At 36.9% G+C, this 21586-nt stretch overlaps 1 protein-coding gene across 1 annotated transcript in view; it reads right to left on the bottom strand.

Annotated features, from left to right (window-relative positions):
• LOC311279422 (putative adhesion G protein-coupled receptor E4P) overlaps positions 1 to 10738 on the bottom strand; it is a gene marked incomplete at both ends in the record, with an annotated part of 49915 nt that extends 39177 nt beyond the window's left edge. The window contains 9 exons of the mRNA XM_084390909.1: positions 3658 to 3890; positions 3968 to 4174; positions 4250 to 4411; positions 4520 to 4701; positions 4867 to 4983; positions 8492 to 8684; positions 8823 to 8891; positions 10179 to 10195; positions 10735 to 10738. Of these exons, the coding sequence (XP_084247035.1) occupies positions 3658 to 3890; positions 3968 to 4174; positions 4250 to 4411; positions 4520 to 4701; positions 4867 to 4983; positions 8492 to 8684; positions 8823 to 8891; positions 10179 to 10195; positions 10735 to 10738 (1184 nt within the window). The remainder of the gene's footprint in view (positions 1 to 3657; positions 3891 to 3967; positions 4175 to 4249; positions 4412 to 4519; positions 4702 to 4866; positions 4984 to 8491; positions 8685 to 8822; positions 8892 to 10178; positions 10196 to 10734) is intronic.
• Between the last annotated feature and the right edge of the window lie 10848 nt (positions 10739 to 21586).

Raw genomic sequence — 21586 nt, 5'->3', positions numbered from 1 at the left:
AATGTCAACAATTCTGTGTTTTTCTGTCAGTATGGGGTGCTGTGTGTACAATAATGAGGAAAAAAATGAACTTAAATGATTTTAGCAAATGGCTGCAATATAACAAAAGTCAACAATTTAAAGGGGTCTGAATACTTTCTGTACCCACTGTAAGTGTAAACGGGGCCTTAAAGTAACACTGAATCAGTGTTGAAGTTAATGAGATAATTAAGTGAATTATTAAGTGATGATTGAGAATTATTGGCAAGCACCTGCTGTTAACAAACAGTCACCAAAGGAAAGAGAAAGAAGAACAGAAAAAGAAACATTAAATCTCTCAAGATCTCAGCAGAGGAGGATTAAACAACTCCACAAACATCATTACCAGCTTCTAGGGCTGTAATCTCACAGTCGATTAGTCGATCATTGGTCGATACATTCTGGCTCGACCAACATTTTTTGTCGCTTTCATTTCATTAGTTTTGCAGCGTTCATTTCATTAGTTTTTCAGCGTTCAGGTGGAAAGCACTAATTGCTAATGGGGGTGTTTTCAGAGCACCCCTGTTTCACAGGTAACAGTCTGTCTTCAGAACACCCCCTTGTTTTCACTTCTTTTGGATTAGCCCAACCCACTGGAGAAGAGAGACAGATTGAAGAAAGTAGGCTACTAGAAGGTTTGCTGAATATTATTACTTGATCTGTTTTGTTTAATAAATATTCTTTTTTTTATTAAAGTGGACGTGCCTTTTGTGTTTAAGAGTAAAAGCTTTTCTATTTGTGTCTCAGCCGTGAAGCTGAGCTCCTATGTTGCATATTCCTCAAAAGTTATTGTGATGATATCACTAGTTGACAACATAGTACTATTTTCAAAAATCATAGGCTATAATATTGCGCAGGTGCACGTGATGCAACGCTGTCAGAGCCAACAGACTTATGTGTCAGACTCATTTCAGTGCAAAATAATTAGGTCAAAAACGATTTAATATACTGCAAATAGCCTACTAGTTTTTTTATATTTATTTATAATTCATTTAGGTGGACAACAAGGCTACCAAGTACTGCGCACAGTGCGCAGCTAATTAATTTAACGTTTTATTTTTCCTAACGTCATTTTTAGTCGATTTTCAGTCGAAAATTTCAGGACTTCAGTCGACCAAGATTTTGTTTGGTTGATTACAGCCCTACCAGCTTCACTTATTACTAACCAGATTGACTTTATTTCTGTCAGATGTCTATACAATTACTATAAATAGAGATTTAAATGTTGATGATTTGTTGAAAATAAGGTCTGGTTGAGATCACCATTATGGTGATTAGTGTTTGCTTTTGTTGGGGAGTTTGACACTTGATTTTTGTTAAACAATATTTTTTATCTGGCTGCTGTAACTTTGTTTGTTATGGAAGAATAGTAAGAGAAAACATGATCAGATGACATAATGATGATGTAATCATCACGTAATAGTCTCATTTACTGATTTCAATCAAAGACTAGTTTCTCATTATATAGATTATGTGTTAAGGGTATCACATCATTGATACTCTTTTTTGAAAAGTAACAAAATCTCAATACACACATATCACGAATCAGCATGTTAATCTCAACAATGGTGACATACTTCATGCCGCAATGCATGATGGAAGCCATGAGTATTATACTATGGTTGCACCCAGCATGCATTGCAGCATGAGGTATGTCACCATTGTTGAGATTCTTATGCTGATTCTTGATGCCTGTGTGCATCTAAGCATTTATTTCCTACAGTGTCTTTTTTTAAATCAAAACTCAGATATCTAGCAAACCAGTATTGACAGTAAAAAGAAAACCACTTTTAATCAGTAATGTTTTTTTTTTTTTTTTTTTTTATCTATTTGATGATGAAAATTATATTTATTTTTGTTTATGGCTTCTTTTCCAACAATGATGTTTTGATAAACAGTTAAAAAGACCACAAACAAATATATAAATACCCAGACTCAAGAGCCCAACTAACTCAAACACTGGTCAGCACAACGGTGAGTACAAACTAGGGCTGGGGTAAACGATTATTAATTAAACGATTAGTCGGGCGATTATTTTATCGATTAGTCGACTAATCTAACGACTAATTGGAATTATTTATCCTGTCTGTTATTCGCATATCTCTGTCGAACCGTTACTCCGATGGATTTCAAACTCGACAGCTGTCTGGGCACGAGTAAGTGCAGTGCCAAGTTTGACGTTGTTTGGATGAGAAATGCAAAAGATATGTTAAATATATTGGTAAAAGAAGCACTTAGAAGGTTGTGGTTTAAAAATAAACATTCTGACATAAACACACTGTTTACTTCTGAATAATATAGTATAAATGTGATAAATCCTTTTTTTTATGCAATTAATCCATTGAATCAATATAAAAGTTATTTTTCACATTGAAACTGTTGAAAATACACAACAAAGTAAGTTGATCCACATATGACAGCCTCTGAACTCGGTCAATACTAATCTGGACTAAACATAGGCTACATTCAATCAGCCATCGCTAAGAAATACCTTCTGAACGACGGCGACCTTCTTTTTTGACGGCGATCAGCTGTAAAATGGCTTAGGTCCTGCTCGGTTTTCGTTGACTTTGAGTACAAGAATTGAACGTTTTTTAAAAGATCCCCTGGGGTTAACGTGTCAGCATTCGACAGAAGTTTGACGCTGTCGTGTGAGAACAAGCAACAGTCGGCATTTCTCTTCCTCCCGCGTGCCTCATCTTAATCTCCTCACGTAAATGATTAGATTTCGATGGCTTACGTTTCTTCCCTACGGCAGAATCCACCACAGGTTCATCAATGCCGTCAAATGTATTAATTTTTTTGTTTGTTTGTTGATCAAAAAGTGCAAAGTAGATAAGGAAAACTAGGATGTCGGGTGTCAGAGCGCCACCGTTACTGTTTACAATGTGTGGAATGGTGCGCTGTGATTGGTTGAGCGGATTTATGGCATTCTGCAGAGAAAGGAGACTGGCGTTTGTCGCGGTTTGGAAAGAAAGGGAGAAAACATGTCAGAATAACACGGCGGGCGGTGTGTGTGTGGCGAGCTGTACCTCCGGGAATGGTGCAAAAAAATAAATAAATAATAAATAAAGAAGCGTCGACGCAAAAAATATGACGTCGACGTAATTTTGACGTCGACGCGTCGACGTCATCGACGAACCGCTACAGCACTAGTACAAACCAAACTATTATTAACAAGAACTTCTGTAGACATCTGACAGAAATAAAGACCGTCTGGTTAGTAATAAGTGAAAATGCTGTTTGTGGAGTTGTTTAAATCTCTCAAGATCTCAGCAGAGGAGGATTTATGTCTTCTTTTATCTTCAGTTGATTTAATCTAAGACTGTGGCTGGAAGTCAGTTGTAGTTCTTGTGTTTGTCTTTCCTTCAGTGATTCTGCTTGTTAACAGCCAGTGTTCATCTCTAATTCTCAATCATCACTCAATGAATCCCTTAATTACCTAATTAACTTGAACACTGCTTCAGTGTTACTAATAACACTCTGAGTGTGGACTCATATAAACACTGAGCAGTGTTAATATAAAACTGCTAAATGTCCTGTGTTTATTATATCAGATGGCAGAAATGTCAAAAAAGCCCAGAGCTGCCTTATTTGCTTGTATCAAATTGACTTTCAACAACCACAACACAAACTCACTGTTTGCTGCCGTATCCTTCAGGAAGCAGCCCGACAGACACGGCCACCACAACCAGAGCAATCGTATATCCAATCACACATAGGTATCCACTGCTAAGCACCTCCCTCTTTTTGGAGCTGATCTGTGATAGGTTCTTTACACAGATGAAGAGCAGCACAGCTTCAATGAACATCCACACAAAGCCGGAGAGAAAGAGGAAGTGCAGCACACCTGATATCACGGCACACAACACCTGGAGATCATGAGAGACGGTTATGATGATTCTCAGTGAGACTGTGCTGAGCTGTAGGGCTCCTTCATCATTCTCACCTGATGAGGGCGTATGAGGCTCAGGAACTGTTGTGTGAGCAGGAACAGAAGGTGAGCCAACAGAAGACTGATGCAGAGGTTGATTCGAGCCACATTATTCACTCCAGGACTCCACTGACAAAGGGCAAAGGTCAACAGGGCCAAACTGAAGAACACCAGCCCCACGATCACACACACCAAATTCAACAGGTCCAGCAGTGAGTCGCTCTGAGAAAACATGTCAGAGTACATGAGTGCCAAATCTGTGCTGTTCTTCAGTGCTCACTATAAATGTTTTCGTACCTCTGATGGGCGGCTGGTTTGCATGATGAGAGCGAATGTGGACAGATGAACACAGGAACACACAGTGTAGCTGCTGTTGGTCTCTAAAACAGAACAACCATCTACAATCCACTCGCTGATATTCCAGTACACACAGGACAGAGAACCGTTGGGGTCAAACTCCTGCAAAAAGAAGAAAGAACATGCAGAAAATATAACAACACTGGAATATTAGATGTTTTCAGATGTTCATCAGTTCTCAGCTTGGACAAAAACACATTTCAGTCTCACTCTGATGTGTTTGAGGGTGAAGTTGACTGGTTTGGTGAGTTTAGTGTTGGTGGTTTTGGGAAGAGTAGCTGAGATCACAGTAGACATCATGGTTTTAATCGTGTCATTTGATGTGTTGAAGAAGTCTGGCTTCAGTAGATTCTCCATTGTGTTATAACTCATGAAAGCCACAGCAGCTGATCCTGTGTGACAGAAACAGAAGCTTGCATACAATACACAACAATAACAAAAGCAATCTAAATAAAACAAATAAATAAATAAAAATAAGCAAATATGGCTTAGTGGTAATGGTATGATTTCTCTTCCTAAGTTTTTTTTTTAAAATCCTACAGAAACATTTCACATACCTTCATTGTTGTTCTTGGCGATCCCAATGAGATCGATGTCCACAGAAGAATTTGTTGTGTCAAGTCGAGGGATTTTATCTAAGGTGACATTGGGTCCAACCATGAAGACTTCAACCTCTGATTAAAAACAGACAAACAGTTGTGATACATTAATTTATTTACAACATGTATATTTTTTATGAAAGTCCAATTCCATTGAATTTGCACAAAAGACAAACAAATAAATGACTATTCACTATTGTTGGGTTTTCATCTCTGATGTAGTTTAATCTGCTAACTGAATAAATGTAAATAAAAGCACTTGTTAGCTGGAAACTTGTTAGCTGGAAAAACCAGCAATGCAAGTTTGAGAGGTGGCGCCCTGACAAATCTCGCGAGAATCACGACTTGCTTTACGGCACAACGTCACATACATCAAGATCATATGAAGCAGCCTCTATGAAGACACTAGCACGCATTTCAGAAGTGAATCATAGCAGGGTCGACAAAGAAAACGCGGTCGGAAGAGTCAAGGAAAAGAAAAGGAGAAACTGACTGCGTGAGGAACCGGACAAGAGTCTCACTCGGTCAGGCTTTCACTCGTTGGCGAGAGCTAAAAAGCAGCAATGGATACAACAACAATGCTTACCTGGCGTTCTTGTTGATGGGCTAGTACAGTGGTCCCTAACCTTTTTTGTGCCATGGACCGATTTAATATCAGACAATATTTTCACGGACCGGCCTTTAAGGTGTGGCGGATAAATACAACACAATGAAATGATATGACCGGCATTAAAACTGGGGTATTTTTTAAATATAAGAAAAAACGTGAATCCAATGTGTAGGCTCGCAACTTTATTAGCAGCGTCCTCGTAACATCGCGCCTAAAGACAACTGAGAAAGCCTGAACACAAACAAAATGCCCCCCAAAAGAAAACAAATCTCCATGTTTTCGGTGCTGATGAGCAGAGGTGGAGATTCCAGGGGTCAGAAAGTAAAAGTCCTGCCATATGTTTATTCCACCCATGAACTCACACAGCAAAAACTCCAGTGTTAAATGAACTCTCCTGTGAGTTTATTTGGCTCCAGACTCAAGAGTGTTAAAGTTAATGAGATAATTAAGTGATTGTTTGAGTGATGATTGAGCATTATTGAAAACACCTGATGTTAACAAGCAGAATTACTGAAGGAGAAAATCTCTTTTTTAAGTTGCCATTATGGTGATCAGTGTTTGCTTTAGTTGGGCTCTTGACCATTAAACTAATAACTTTAGATTTTGTTTGGCTGTTGTATCTGAGTTATAACTCTCAGATGAACAAAGAGAAATGTTGATCAGGTGGTGTTGGTTATGTTTTGACATAATCATAATTTGACCTGAATCACAAAACTCATTTAGAGAGTTAAGTTTACCTTGTTGATTATAGCTGCCTGTGATTCTAATATTATGCCATGTTAATCATTTTCAATGTAATCAGAAAGATTTCTTGAAAGTTGTTCTGAACAAAATACTTTGAAAAATTACAATATTTGGACACACTGACACCAAGAATCAGCCTGTGATTCTCAACAATAGTGACAATAATAAAGCATGTTGCAGTGCATTCTGGGTGCCACCAATCAAAACCATGATCCCAATCCATGGCTCCCATCATGCATTGCGGTATGAATAAATTATGATCTGAATTGTCTTGTTTTCCTAATTGAATATTCTTTCTGTCACCATTGTTGAGATTCATACACTGAATCTTGATGTCTGTGTGTGCCTTACAAAAAAAATTCTTTTTCTTTATCAGAACAACTTTTAAGAAACAATTTTAATTATATTGAAAAATCTGGAACTTAATCTGTAGAATTACTGTGATGTTGTAATGACCAATATACATTTAAGTCAGAGATTAGGCTCTAATTGAGTTCAGTGATTCAGATCAAATTATGATCATGTTCAAATATAACCAACACCACCTGATCAACTTTTCTTTTTGTTCATCTGGCTGTAATAACTCAGATCAACAGCCAAACAAAATCTAAAGATAATCATTTGAAGGTCAACTGCCCAACTAAATCGAACACTGATCTCCATAACGGTGTCTAAAATTGTGATTTTTCTCCTTCAGTGATTCTGCTTGTTAACATCAGGTGTCTTCAATAATGGTCAATCATCACTCAATCAATCACTTCATTATCTCATTAACTTTAACACTCTTGAGTGTGGAGCCAAATAAACTCCCAGGGGAGTTCATTTAACACTGGAGTTTTTGCTGTGTGAGTTCATGGGTGGAATAAACATATGGCAGGACTTTTACTTTCTGACCCCTGGAATCTCCACCTCTGCTGATGAGTTCATGTAACATGTAAGGGTGGCGCTGCCAATAAAGCACCTAAAAGCTGTCACAACGAACCGGCAAAATGTATGATTATGAATATGTAAAATATAGCAGGAGACATTTTAATTGTTTACTAATAAACAAGTGTTTTTTGTGTCAGTGTTGGCTGGAAAGATGAAGTTGACGATGCTGACTCGCGATCTTCGCAGTAGTGAACGCCAGAGGTGGAAAGTCCAGGTTCATGAGAAAGTCCAGGTTCAGAAAGTAAAAGTCCTCCTCAGTATTTTGTTCCAATCACCAGGATTTGTTAATTCAGCAGGGCTGCGTTCAGCCCCGACAAAACGTTGCACAACGTTTTTTAAACAGAAACGGTGATGCGTTGAACACACTGTTCTGATGACGCAAGAGTTGCAACTATGGCAGCTGAGAAGGCCATTCTTTGTGTCCTTTGTGAAGAATTTTCGGAGCCTGAAGAAGTCGGTATAAATATGTGTTTAATACTACAAAATATGCCCGATGTTACAGTTACTGCACTTGCCGCCCAGAACAAAAGAGAACATCCCATTCGAGTGAAGGGATTGCTGAAACTGAAATGGAAGCACACATCTTACCTAATTCAGACTAAAACACATCTATTTAGCCTCACATACTGACTTTATTTGTAGGTCATACTGTTTTAATGCCCCGTATTTTCTTTCTCATTTTTAGGAAAAGCACTTAATTACCATTGTTTATTTCTATACCAAATGTCATACACTTGCAATGAAGCTAAAAATATAAACAACTACATGATTATGTTGATATCCTATATTTTTACAATAAAACTTACGACAAACATGTCTTCTAATATCCTCAGTTGTTGCGTATACCGAGCTGCATCGAACACATTTGTAAATTACTTTCCTTGAACCCATTGTGCGAGTTCACTTTAATACCGCGTGCTTTATATACATGTTGCTGCTGATTGGACTGCAGTTCTGACACACCCACCAAACAAGAGAAAACGTATCTCAAACCCCGTTGCACACCGGTGCACGCCGTTTCCAGGAAACATGACGTTCAACCCGGAAACCGTAGCAAAACGTTGCGCACCGTTTTGAACTTGAACGTGCCCCAGGAGAGAGAACTAATGAGTGAAATCAGCTGATTTCACTAATTAGTTCTCTCTCCTGCTGAATTAGCAAATCCAGGTGATTGGAACAAAATACAGAGGAGGACTTTTACTTTCTGAACCTGGACTTTCCACCTCTGGACTATATACACTCCCTGACATCATATATGATCTCAGTTTCATCATCAATAATAACAGTTTCTCCACTCACCTACAACAGCAAGAGTAAAACTGACATTGTCACTCGTGTCTGTCGGCTTCACCAATGTAGAGATGAGTTTCTCGCTGGTTTTTAAGATACGGTTTCCATAGGAGGCTAGTTCAGCTGGGCTGACTGATGATGATGATGACTCTAAAATCTTCCTTGAAGCGTTGAAGGCCACAGTCAAAATGTTGGTCACAGTCTATTGATCAGATAAACAGTGTCACAGTAAATGTCAACAGAGCAAATAAGACAGCACTGTTTTGTCAATCATATATTATCTACAGTATATAACTGACAAATGTTTGATTATTTGATTATTTTTCTCTTGAAGACTTACAGTCACAGAGAGCACTTGTGATGTGATGTTCTCGATCTTCTCAAGAAGATTTTGGAAACATTTCTGACTCTGAAATCACAATTGTGAAAGCAGTAGGCTGTTGATTTTGATCATGTTTCTGAATATTAACAGAGACTCAAAAATGTATTGTTACTGCACTGAAGGTCACTGTGAAGGTTCAGTGATGTTATGTTACTGAAGTATGAGATCCAGCAGTATTATAACAATCCAGCCCGTTCTCATCCCAAGGCGTCATATACTGACGCTTTTGACATTTCGTCTACATCGAACGCACATGGCACCCTTTAGCGTCAATATGAGACGCAGATAGATATGGGCCAGAAGGCGCCTCCTAGCGGTCTAACCCTAACCCTACCCCAGACCTAAACCTACCCATAACCGAACAAAGCTCTGTGCATGTCATATTGACGCTAAAGGGTGCCATGTGCATTCGATGTAGACGAAATGTCAAAAGTGTCAGTATATGCCGCCCTAGGATGAGAATGCGTTGAATAATCAGTTAAAATCTTTTTTTTTTTTTTTTTATCTTTTAAAATCAGCACATGCATCTCAACAATGGTTAACGCTGTTAATAATAAACGCTGTTATGTCTTTTGTTTTGATGCCTGATGTTTATGATTGTGTGTGTCAGGTCTGGGAGATAATCATACCAAATCATTTTGATGACACGCATTTCAGAATGAACAAAACAGAATTTTAGATGGTGTGTGATGAGATTGATCAGTCACATAATCTCATTGCATAAAATACATGGATGGAAACGTTGCCATTGATAGGAGCCGTGAGTTCAACTCTAAAATTTCAGAAACTCAACTTACGGTGCATCCTTCCTCCAGCGTTATATTTATACCTGCAATGACAGAAACCAGCATGAAGACAATAATAAAATACATCTGCAAATGAAAATTCAGCATGGCCAGACAAAACCAGAAAATAATCTCATAAAGTCCTATCCATTTATTTGTATTTTATTCATTTTGAACTTAGTCCAGAGTGAAAGTCAGTGTCTCACTTTAAGCTGTGATGTTTATCCATTAGGAGCTGAACTCATGTTACCAGCACATAAAACTATCAGTGAAAAATCACTGTGCTAAACAAGATTAATAGATTAGCAGCAGTCAGAATTAAAGAAAGCAATGATCAAAAATAAAATGATGGATAAGACAAAAAAAAAAAATGGGAATGAAGAGATGTTTCTGTGGATTTAATATTTTTTCATGGACATAAAATCTAAATCTATATCCTCTCAGTCAAAAAAACATTTTTCAAAAAAGTGTGTGTATAGACAATCATTTCATGTTATAAAAATGTTCTGCAAATGCACATTTCACATACTCGTTTATCTTCTATATCTAGACACACAAACACACTCACACCAAACATTCAGCCAAAACATAATCCAACAGAGGAAACATCAGAGTACATTACCAGCTGAGGTCGTCTGTGGTGTGACTGTTGTATAGGTGACACTGATGTTAGTAACAGCTGAAAAAAATAATAATAATGATGAATATCAATTAATTGATAATATATGCCTACATGAGCCTTGCCTATGAACTCGTAGGATTAGGACTGAGGCTAAAGTTTATGTGAATAAAGCCTCGTTCACACCGCCAGCGACTTTGTCGCTAGTCTCTGTACTGTGAAGTCGCTTGTGGGCGTTCATTGTGCTGTCGCCTTAATGTTATTGGTAGACTGCACGTCTGGCCATATCTTTACAAAATACCATCACAAGTGATATATACAACTATATAATTTTAATTTGACTAGGAATTAGGCTCAAAATAAACAGTATGCTGTTGGGAGAGTGTTTTTATATTACCACAGCAGTGTTCAGTGGATTAAATAATTTACTAGATTAATGATCGATCAATCAACAAATTAAACTCACCCATACTGGCAATAAATTACCTAAACGTCATTCGAATTTGACAAATAATCAATTTTCTTGTTCCTAATGGTCAACATAATGCAGGGGAAACTATAAAATGAACTGCAGCAGTGCTAAACTATGTGGTTACAGTCAAATCATATAAAACAGTGAAATCGCCCTAGAACTCTTCTGTCTTGCCTGCACTCGAGACGGTGACGTGAGCTGAGTTCCACTGAAAGTCTTCTTTCCTATTGGTTGTCGCTCGCGCAAATCGCTTCTCATTTGCATAAAGTTGAAATTTCTGAACTTTTGTCGGGTGTCTCGCGTCGCTTGACACGCCCACATTCTGTCGCCAACGGTCACTGTCGCTCGTGTCGCCAGAAATCGCCAGCGCTCCATTGAAATGAATGGGATCGTGTCGCTTTGTCGCTGCGTGTCACTGCGTGTCGCTGGCGGTGTGAACGGGGCTGCATTTGTTGATCAATGCAGATGCATAAGAATTGTTTCCTTAGGCCTACAAGTTCATTTGTCCCATTTATTTATTTAGTTTTCATAAATTAATTCATACAGTTGCTTGTTCATACATTCATTGTGTAAGAACTACATCAACACTAACACATGAATCATGAGGATTACTTTTATTGCTTTGTGGTTTAAAGAGCACTAAGTGATTTATTACATAAAAAAAAAAAAAATGGATGGGTCTTCTGGGACAGAAAGGCAACTTTTCCACCTTTTGATCACACGATATCGTTAGTGTGCAACGTGTTGAAAAGCTTCGAGTAATGAACCATTTTACAATACAGTCGAAGGGGAAAGCCCCAGTGCTTCACAAAGCTTCATTTCACCATCACTAGAAAACACATTAATTGTTTCAAAGGAAGATAATCAGGTGACATTTTTCAGCATCATAATTCACTAATCTTTTCCTGTCAAAAAGTGTACATTTGTTATGAATAGATAACTTTCAACAATGATCATATTCTGCAAGAGATCTAACATTCTGAATTTTGTTTTTTAAATTCAATGCATGTAAAAATTTAGACACAAACAGACATCAAATTCTCGACAATGGTGACATGCTGCAATGCATGCTGGGAGACATGATTTTTATACTATGGTGGCTCCCAGCAGTATTTAATTCGGCCAATCATCACAGGCCTAGCTGAACTCAATCGTCATCAGTACAGAGCGGATGAATGAGGGATGAATGAGAGATGCATAATTCCATCACAGCGGCTGATCAACAGGTTCTGCTCTAAATAAAGCAGAGTTTATTGTTCTTTATCATTAAAAAACACAATGAGGACTGTTTTTGACTATGAAGTGTGGCATATTCAGAACTGCTTGTTAACCATTGTTGAGATACATATGCTGATTCTTGATATGGGTGTCTAAAGTTTTTTTTTTTTTTTTCTTAATATGTATTTAAAATTCTGAATGCCTGATCTGTTGCAAGAAAGTGTTTTATAAACAGCAGGTGTTCATCACTAATGCTCAATCATCACTTAATTAATAACTTAATTATCTCATTAACTTTAACACTCTTTAGAGTGGGACCATATGTACTCTGAGCAGTGTTAATTTAACTCTGGGGATTTTGCTGTGTAGAAAGAGCTCATGTGAATATAATTACCTGCACAGTATGCTGCATGGCACAGAGGTGGACTAACCAGCTCATAGACATAATAATTGCCTGGACAGGCTTTGACTTTAATGGGAAAAGGCCCAGAAGAGCAGCAGTAAATGTCCCAGCGACCGCAGACATCTCGAGTGACGACTCCATCTGATACTGTTGGGTGTCCACCACGTATCCACAGTGGGACATTAGTGCCACAGCTGTACACAGCAACACACGTGTCTGGGATATAAGCATTCCATCCCTGAATAACAAGGCGATACCAGCCGCTCCAGGAGATAGACGTGTCACAGTATATGACAGAAGCATATCTATTATTGATGGATCTCCATGAATCATCCAGCATAGTGTAGGTGTAGCAGGGGTCTGCAGAAATAAACTTATTAAAACACTAATATAGTCTCAATATAAATATATTCACAAAATACAATTCTCAAATGCATAACCTAACTGGTATTCACAATTTTTTTTAATGATTCTACATTTCCTGCATTCGCAAATTGTCACATAATTTGTAAATCACCCTGAATTTGTGTTTAAATATTTACGTTGTTTTTGAGCCCAAAATAAAAGGATGGAAGAAAAAAATATTTCTAGCTGAACTCGTGCGTCATCCGTACAGAGCCAATGAATGAGAGATGAATGAGGCATGAACGAGAGATGCTGATCAAGAGGATCGCTCTAAATGAAGCAGAATTTGTATGTTCTATAAAATATGGGGGGGTGGAGGTTGTGCACCTGAGACCCGTCTCTCTGTAGGCAAGGGCGCGGTGAGCTGGTGCCCTCTTATGTCACAGGGTACCACAACTTCCAATAGGAAAATTCAACTGCAGTAGCCAACGTTCAACCTGAAGAGGGCAGCACTCAAACACCTTATACCCAAATGTCAAAAAATGTACTTGAATCAATGAACAGCATTAATAAAGCCCCAGTCTTACAGATCATTAACTAAAAAAATTGTTTCATTGTTTAATTACCCTAAAAAAACACAAGGACTGTTTCTGACTATGAAGTGTGACATATTCAGAACTACTGTACAGTGAATGACAGCCAGACACTCCTGAGAACAATCTACAGGTTTCATACATTTCTATAAATATTTTTTTTTACAGTGAAGTACTGGCAACCACAGCTGCTTTTTTTTTTTTTTTTTTTGTTATACTGGTACAGTAAATATTTTATTCTTCTGACACAAGCACACATCTATCCAATGGTACAGGGCTGCGTTTCCCAAAAGCATCGTAAGCCTAAGTTGATCATAGAGATCATTGTGTCAGTTGTTCTACGATCAACTTAGGCTTACGATGATTTTGGGAAATGCAGCCCTGATCTGTAGCCTATAACATTCAGAAAATAAGCCAATAGAGACACAGTGTGTTAAATTACCTTTTTATCTTTGCTAATTCAGAGCATTTCATTTCGATCCACATTTCTTAATGCATTTATAGGATTATTTAAAAATCAATGTGTTTAGACAAAAAAAGACAAACTTGTAAATTGAAAGTAAACACATTAGGTGTATACCCACATAGGCCCAGATCTGGCAAACAGGAGTGGCCCACCCAAGTACCGTAATTCCACGCTGCATGTGGGCCAGATCATCTTTCCACGTGTGCCAGATGTGGGCCGGATCTGGGCCGACACAATGTTGCTATGTGGGTACTAGTACAATCATATTATTTATTTTTTAAAGATTTATTTATTTCCATTTTCTTGGACTAGAAATGACCATTTCAAAATGACCTAACATTTCTCAGCGGGAATCCTGGGTCATAAACTAATATCAAAGTAACAATCTGACATTCAGTTTCCTAAACATTTCATATGCAAATATAAAAAAATAAAATACTTTTTTTTTTTATGTTTACGAACTAAACGATTTCACTAAAATAATGAAAATAATAACGTTTTTCCGCAGCATGTGAAGTGTTTTATTCCAGTAGTGTCCTCAGCAACACTGTATCAGTGATTTGATCGGGTCTGACTCTAAACTAGCACTATTGAGAGAGAGACAGAGATCTGTCGTTCACTCAGTGACAGTCAGTGTTTGTACTGAGAAGAGATCAGACACGAGGTGCTCAGAAAAGTGTCACTGAGAGTTACAGACCAAACAGAGAATGGTGTCATGAATCAGGAGGATTTGTGATCCTTTAGAAAACGAGTGAATCGCTCCACCTCCAAAGCTACAGACATGAATCCATACAAAACAGCAGCCAACAACAGAGTACACTGTACAAACTGAACATGTGCAGTTGTTGCTTTAAGGAGGTATTTCTACCTGATTCTACCTATAAATTCTAATTTTGTTGTTGTAACCTAATTCAATCAGGTTTATGTAACAAAAAAAACAATGCCGTTTTAACTTAATTGAGTTACATTGATCCTATACACAACTTCCACTAAAGCTTAGCCTGGTTCTACCAGACTCTCGTACATTTCATTTGTACAGAGAGTCTGGCCTCTCTCCATTGGCAAGCGTTAACTTCCTTGTAGGCGGGTACTCTGTTGAAGTTTAAAACTATTGGATCTGACCAGAGTCACTCTGGATCTGCCATAACCAATTGCTAACGTTTGGTCGTGACGTATGTCAACTCAAACTAGCGCACGATCTCAACGTCATCGTTCTCAGCCACTCCCTCTGTTCGCTGATTGGACCGGTTAAAAATTGATCGGAGAAAAACAAAGAATACGCCACAATCCCAGACGGAGTTACTGAAGGAAAATGAAATTGAGCGGAAGTACGTAGGAGGGCGGAGCCAGGCTAACTAAAGCTCAGGATGGACATATTCGACACATGCGCACTCCGACTGCACCAGTGCTATAGAGGGCAGTATAGTCGTGACTCGTGTCAGCTACAGGACCTCTGCTCTGAAGGACAAAGAAGAAGAAAAGCTTTGTGTTTGGCTGCTCCTTGCTGATCTGTTAATTTCACTTCAATGAAAAATTGTGATTTGGGGTTATTATATACATGATGTTGGATTAAAGTGAAATAGACTTTGTAAAACAAACTAACACAAATAATTTGTTTTGCCTCTTGTTCATTTTAATTTATTGAAATGAGCTAAAGTAACACAATTTAACATTGTCACAACTTTATTTAATTGTGTTTACGCCATCTAAAATATTTTACTTAATTTGTTTTAAAACTAGGCTACATGAAAATGTAATAACTAATAACTTGGACGTAACTAACTGGTCTGTATTTCCCCAAAACATCGTAAGCCTATAGATTGTAGAGCCATTGCCACCGACACGATGATCACGATGCTTTTGAGAAATGCAACCCTGGGCAGTGGATCTGTAGTTCCCAGCACGCATGTGCAATCCCAGTGGGCATTTGATGTCAATTTGACATCAAATTGATGTCAAAATTACGTCAAGAAATAGGTCAAAAATGAAAATCAAATTGACGTCAAAGTGTTGATGTCAATTTGACGTCAAGAGTTTGACCTCTGCTGATGTCATTTTGCCAAACAAAAAGGTGAAACGCATGGCCGTACACTTATTACCAGCTTCACTTAAAACTAACCAGATTTACTTTATTTAATTTCCGGTTTAAATAAATATAATATTTAAATAGTTTAAAATATATTAAACATATTTTGATGACACCATGATGGTGGTTAGCGTTTGCTTTAGTTGTTCTCTTGACCCTTTACTCTTTAATATATAAATTTCTCTGGCTGCTATAACTGTGTGTTTATAAAGCACAATGGCTGTGCATACTTCCCTATACTATATAGTATGGGAAAAAGAGTAGGCGAGCGAAAAAGTATGTACAAATCCTCTGTATTTATAAAAGAGTAGGCGAGAATTACCTGGGTGACGTACTAATTATTCGCGAGATTCGGACTTAAGTGCGTGCGAATATGCCTACTTTCCTACTTTCCTACTATATAGTAGGCGAAAAAAAATAAATATATATATATATATACATATCAATCATGATATGAGATTTTATACACAGGAAAAAAAAAATAACCTACAAGGTTGAATATCTTAATATATATTTTCTTAAATAATTCATTATAATACATTTAAAAAAATGCATTTTTTTGTTATTTATATGCCTGGGCCTGAGGGATGAAACGAGAGTTAAATTCAACAAAAAAAAGAGGAAAACATAAAGCAGTAAGCCACTTTTGCTTGTGGATGAAAATGTTTGGATATAAAATAAAGAAATTAACAACATTCAAGAGATGACCATTTTGGGATTTCGTAATCAAAATAAATATCGTTAAGGATAAAACGGTGGGTCACATTATAGGATAAATTATAAGAACTTAAATCAACCCTAAATGTATTTACAAAATAAATGGGCAGCAGTTTCTTCAAAAATACCACAAAATTAGCAAGTTTAATCAATATCAAGATATTTACAGATAGATATTTAAACGTGTCGTTCAAATCTTTTAAGTGTTGCGCGTGTGATAACGCGTCGTAGGTCACATGATAACGTCAACATGGCAGATGTCCGGTTCACATTCATACTTAACGAGATCAGGCTATAAAGTACCTTCTCTTTTAGCGCTCGCTAAGTAAGTACTTATTGAAATTAAGTACCTACTCATTGAGTATACGGTTTCAAACGCAGCCAATGTTGCTATGTGGGGCAAGAGCAGGAAGAGGATCTCCAGCTCCTTCCTGTCATTAGTGAAGAAACCCAGAATCCAGGAGCAACCAAGAACCACAAACTGAACCAGTTTTAAATGTCCTAACACTGCAGAGAAAGAAATAATTTATATATATATATATATATATATATATATATATATATATATATATATATGTATGTATTATGGAGTGTTCAAATCTGAATGTTTGTTACTTGGTTTGTTTCATCTGTGAAACTTCAGCGTTCAAATTTTTGAGAGTTGAGTTCAGACTGATGATGATGTTGATGAAGAGAATAATGTTTAACTGAAATGTACAAAAGAATAATTAATCACCTTGTTTTCCCTTTAATATAAATTAAAATCATGAGAAATAAGAAATGTGCTTACTGCTAGTATGACACAAACAGGACCCAGAAAACTCCAGATAAAACCTTTATCAATTTTAATCCAGCAAATGTTTAGAGGAAACATAATATAAGAACTGAATGAATTTGTCAAAAATACTGTCTGGTGTTGACTTTTTTAGTCTTTTTAATCTTGTATGTGCTTTTACAGTGAAAATATATTTTTTATCAGATTAGAAATGTCACAAAAGCCCCAAACTGCTGTATTTATTTATTTATTTATTTATTTATTATGACTTTTTAATCTTGTTTGTGCTTAGTGATCCTCACCCAACACAACTGAAGGAAATATTTGTGTGTGTTGTGGAGTTTATAGAGGTTATCTGTTTATCATTCCAATGAGGAAATATGAGCACAACTCCACTTTTTCCTTCTAAAATTCAAATTCAATTTGTATAGAAAAACAGTCACATATCCAGTTCCTTGTCAGTGCATTTTCATATAAACATTACTTTTGTTTTCTAGCATGAATACACTATCTAATATATATCAGGTATAATATCAGGTTTTTATCTGTTATCAGTTTTAACTCAATGACTGTGATGGTTGCTATAACATTATCAGCTGCTGGTAATTGACCATTAGCTGTTGTTGTTTTTCTCAGCTCGACACGACCAGTCATCATAACTAATCCCAACAGTAACTTCCTCAATAAGATGGACATTTCAAGTCTCATTCATCCCTCAGATTCTGATTATTGACTCGTATTAAATGATACTGTATATATATATATATAAATGTGCATATACAGTTCTATGAGTTATTTATGTTACATTTACATTCATAAATTCTGTGGAAGATGGCTGGATTTAATATTTCATATTTTTAGGGTATTCCTCTCAAATCAGGGTCAGTCTATGGAACTTTTTTTCTTTTGTGGAATGCGAAAAACCTTGTTTTAAAGGGGTCATATAATGCCATTTTTGTACAAGCTATGATCCTTTAGGGTCTAAATTAAAAGTTTGTAATATACTTTAATTAAAAATTCTCATTAGTATTGTAAGAAAACACTCATTTTACCTGGTCAAAAACAGCTCTGTTTTCAGCACGCCGTTTAAGTGCATGTGTCTTTAAATGATAATGAGCTTTGCTCACCCCGCCCCTCTGTTCTGTGCGTACACGGTAACACAATAACCATAACGCGTTGTTCATTATAAACGTGGGATTATGAATTATATTGAGAATGTCGTACATAGAAAACATGCCGTAATGTACCCTGAGTGTAAACCTTAGCCGCATTCATCGTGAAGCGTGCTAGCGATTCGCAAATATTAATATAAATATTAATGTTAATAAAACGTTACACAAGTCTTCTGGAGGTGCAGCAGGAACATGAATAGTTGATACCGATCCTTTTTTCAGGAGCAGCTTCTCAGCAAAACCAGCTTTATACTGACCCTCATTTATAAAGCAGTCTGGTGTTTGAAATGATTCACGCAAACATGAAAGCATTGACGTTGATCGTGGGGAATATTCCCTTCGAAAACAAAACTCAGCCACTGCGTCTTCAGCGGTTCGGATTTAAGAACATCAACATGACTGCTGTGTTCCTTATTGCACCCAAGAACAGAACACCACAATCGCTTAGACGCCATTCTGTTGCAGCGTATCAACAATGACTGCACGGACTATGATGACAGACAGCTCGCTCATGAGCGAGGGCGGGTCTGTGTTGAAACGCTGCTGTCAATCAACAATCATGGGAGGGCGTCCGATCTTGTGACGTCACAAGATCGAACGGCTTGATTTGAAGTAGTAAACAGCGCAGCGCTTCTGTGTTGTACTTCACACGCATCACACACATGACCAGCATCGGCCAATAGTGAGCCTACGTGTGACGTACGACACAGAGGCGCTGCGCTGTTTTACTACGTGAACTCACTCGAGGCCCAGAGAGAAGGAAATGAATAGTGGAATAAAGTGTTTTTTTTAAATAAATAAAAAATAATGAATGAATGAATGAATGAATGAATGAATGAATGAATGAATGAATAAATGAATGATTGAGCCACTGTAGTCACTTGGACTATTTTAACAATGTCTTTAATAACTTTTCTGGGCCGGCAAGTTTCAATCCCTTAGAAGCCTATGGAGGAGTGATCCAGCTCTCAAATTTCATCAAAAATATCTTCATTTGTGTAAAAGTCCTCCTCAGTATTTTGTTCCAATCACCTGGATTTGCTAATTCAGCAGGAGAGAGAACTAATTAGTGAAATCAGATGACTGAGTTTATGGGTGGAATAAACATATGGCAGGACTTTTACTTTCTGACCCCTGGACTATACAACTCTATTAAAGTCAGTAGGTGATGGTGACACCGATGACAGAGGTACTTTTGATTGTCACCATTGTTGAGATTCATATGCTGATTGTTGATGTCTGTGTGTGCCATCATAAACTGACTATAATGTGTTTATGCTTGTTGAAGTCTTCTGTCTTATTTTTATAATATTGCTGGATTTCATGCTGCAGTAACACAAAGATTAGATTAAAATATTTAGCTTAATCAGTTTATTTCATGATGATTGTAAAAACATCACGAGGTAACCATGATCACCTGATCTCATTTCACTTTAGCTTTCTTTGCTGCTGCAAATGTGTTTGACAAACACACTGTCACAGCGGCCAAAAAAGACAAAAGATATAATAAGAGTTAAGAGTCCAACTAATGGAAACACTAATCACTGTTATGGTGATTTCAAATAAAACACAGAGTTAAATCTCTGTTAATTCTCAATAAAAACTTCTGTACACGTCTGACTTTAACAGACATGAGCACGAAAAAATCAGTTTAATATGACACACACAGACATCAACTATCAGCGTATGAATCACAACAATGGTGACAATCAAAAGTACTTTGCTGCAATGCATGCTGGGTACCAGCATAGTACAAAACTCCCAGCATGGATTGCAACATGAATAAATTATGCAGCTGAATTGACCTATAATTTTAATAGAAGAAAATCCAAGGCACTCTTCTTTTAGAAATTAATAAAAAGCCTTTATTTAACTGGCTATTTCATGTTAGAAAATTTTAAAAGACATGGGAAAAAAAAAAACAACCCACGCGTAGCGGCACAAACAGCCTTCTTCAGGGTATGTTTTACAATCAAACACTTTCCTCTTTTATAGGTGCTAATTAAAAACACCTGAATGACAAAATACATGCACATACAGAGAAGATCCACTAGGAGGTTGCATTACAAATTACATCAAAGAGAAAAGAAGAAGAAGAAGAAGATAGAAAAAAAAAAAAAACATGTACATACATACACATACTCATATACACATAAAAAAAAAAAAAAAAAAAAAAAACTGTACATGCTTAAACATACTCATATACACATTTAAAAAAAAGGCTTTTTATTAATTTCTAAAAGAAGAGTGCCTTGGATTTTCTTCTATTATTATTTACTGAATTCCCGACCCCAAAGAGCACCTTCTAAAAAAACTTTTTTGAACTCCTTGAGCACCCTGGACATTTTTTTCTGACCTATAATTTTGTTTGATTCTAAATATTTGCTTTTATTTTTTGCTGTTGTTTTTGTTGTGAATTAGTAGCTTTTCAGTGATGTTATGAATTAATCTGTTTATCTAAATATTTGTGAGTGTCACCATTGTTGATAACTGTGTGTGTCAGCAAAAGCCAACTTTTAAATTTCATGTTTGTTAATAGATTTAAACTGATTGTTATAATATTGCTGGATCTCATGCTGCAGTAACACAGGGTTTGTGATGTGAAAATATTAATGGAACAACATATTTGTTAGATTATAAAAACTTCAGTGAATAAGACTATTTCATGATGATTATAAATCCATCAACAGGTAACCATCATCACCTGACCTTATTTCACTTTAGCTTTCTTTGCTGCTGCAAATGTGTTTGACAAACACACTGTCACAGCGGACAAAAAAGACAATAGATATAATAAGAGCTAAGAGCCCAACTAATGGAAACACTAATCACTGTCATGGTGACTTCAAATGAAACACATTAGAGTTAAACCTCTTTTAATTCTCTATAAAAACTTTTGTAGACGTCTGGCAGAAATAAAGTCAGTCTGGTTAGTAATAAGTGAAGCTGGTAATGCTGTTTGTGGAGTTGTTTAATCCTCCTCTGCTGAGATCTTCACAGATTTAATGTCTTATTTTCTCTTCATCTGATTTCATCTGAGGCTGTGGCTGAAATTACTCCATATTTAATAT

This window comes from Rutilus rutilus, assembly GCF_951802725.1.
Source record: "Rutilus rutilus genome assembly, chromosome: 2".
Lineage (NCBI taxonomy): Eukaryota > Metazoa > Chordata > Actinopteri > Cypriniformes > Leuciscidae > Rutilus > Rutilus rutilus.
This window is presented reverse-complemented; position numbering and strand designations above follow the sequence as displayed.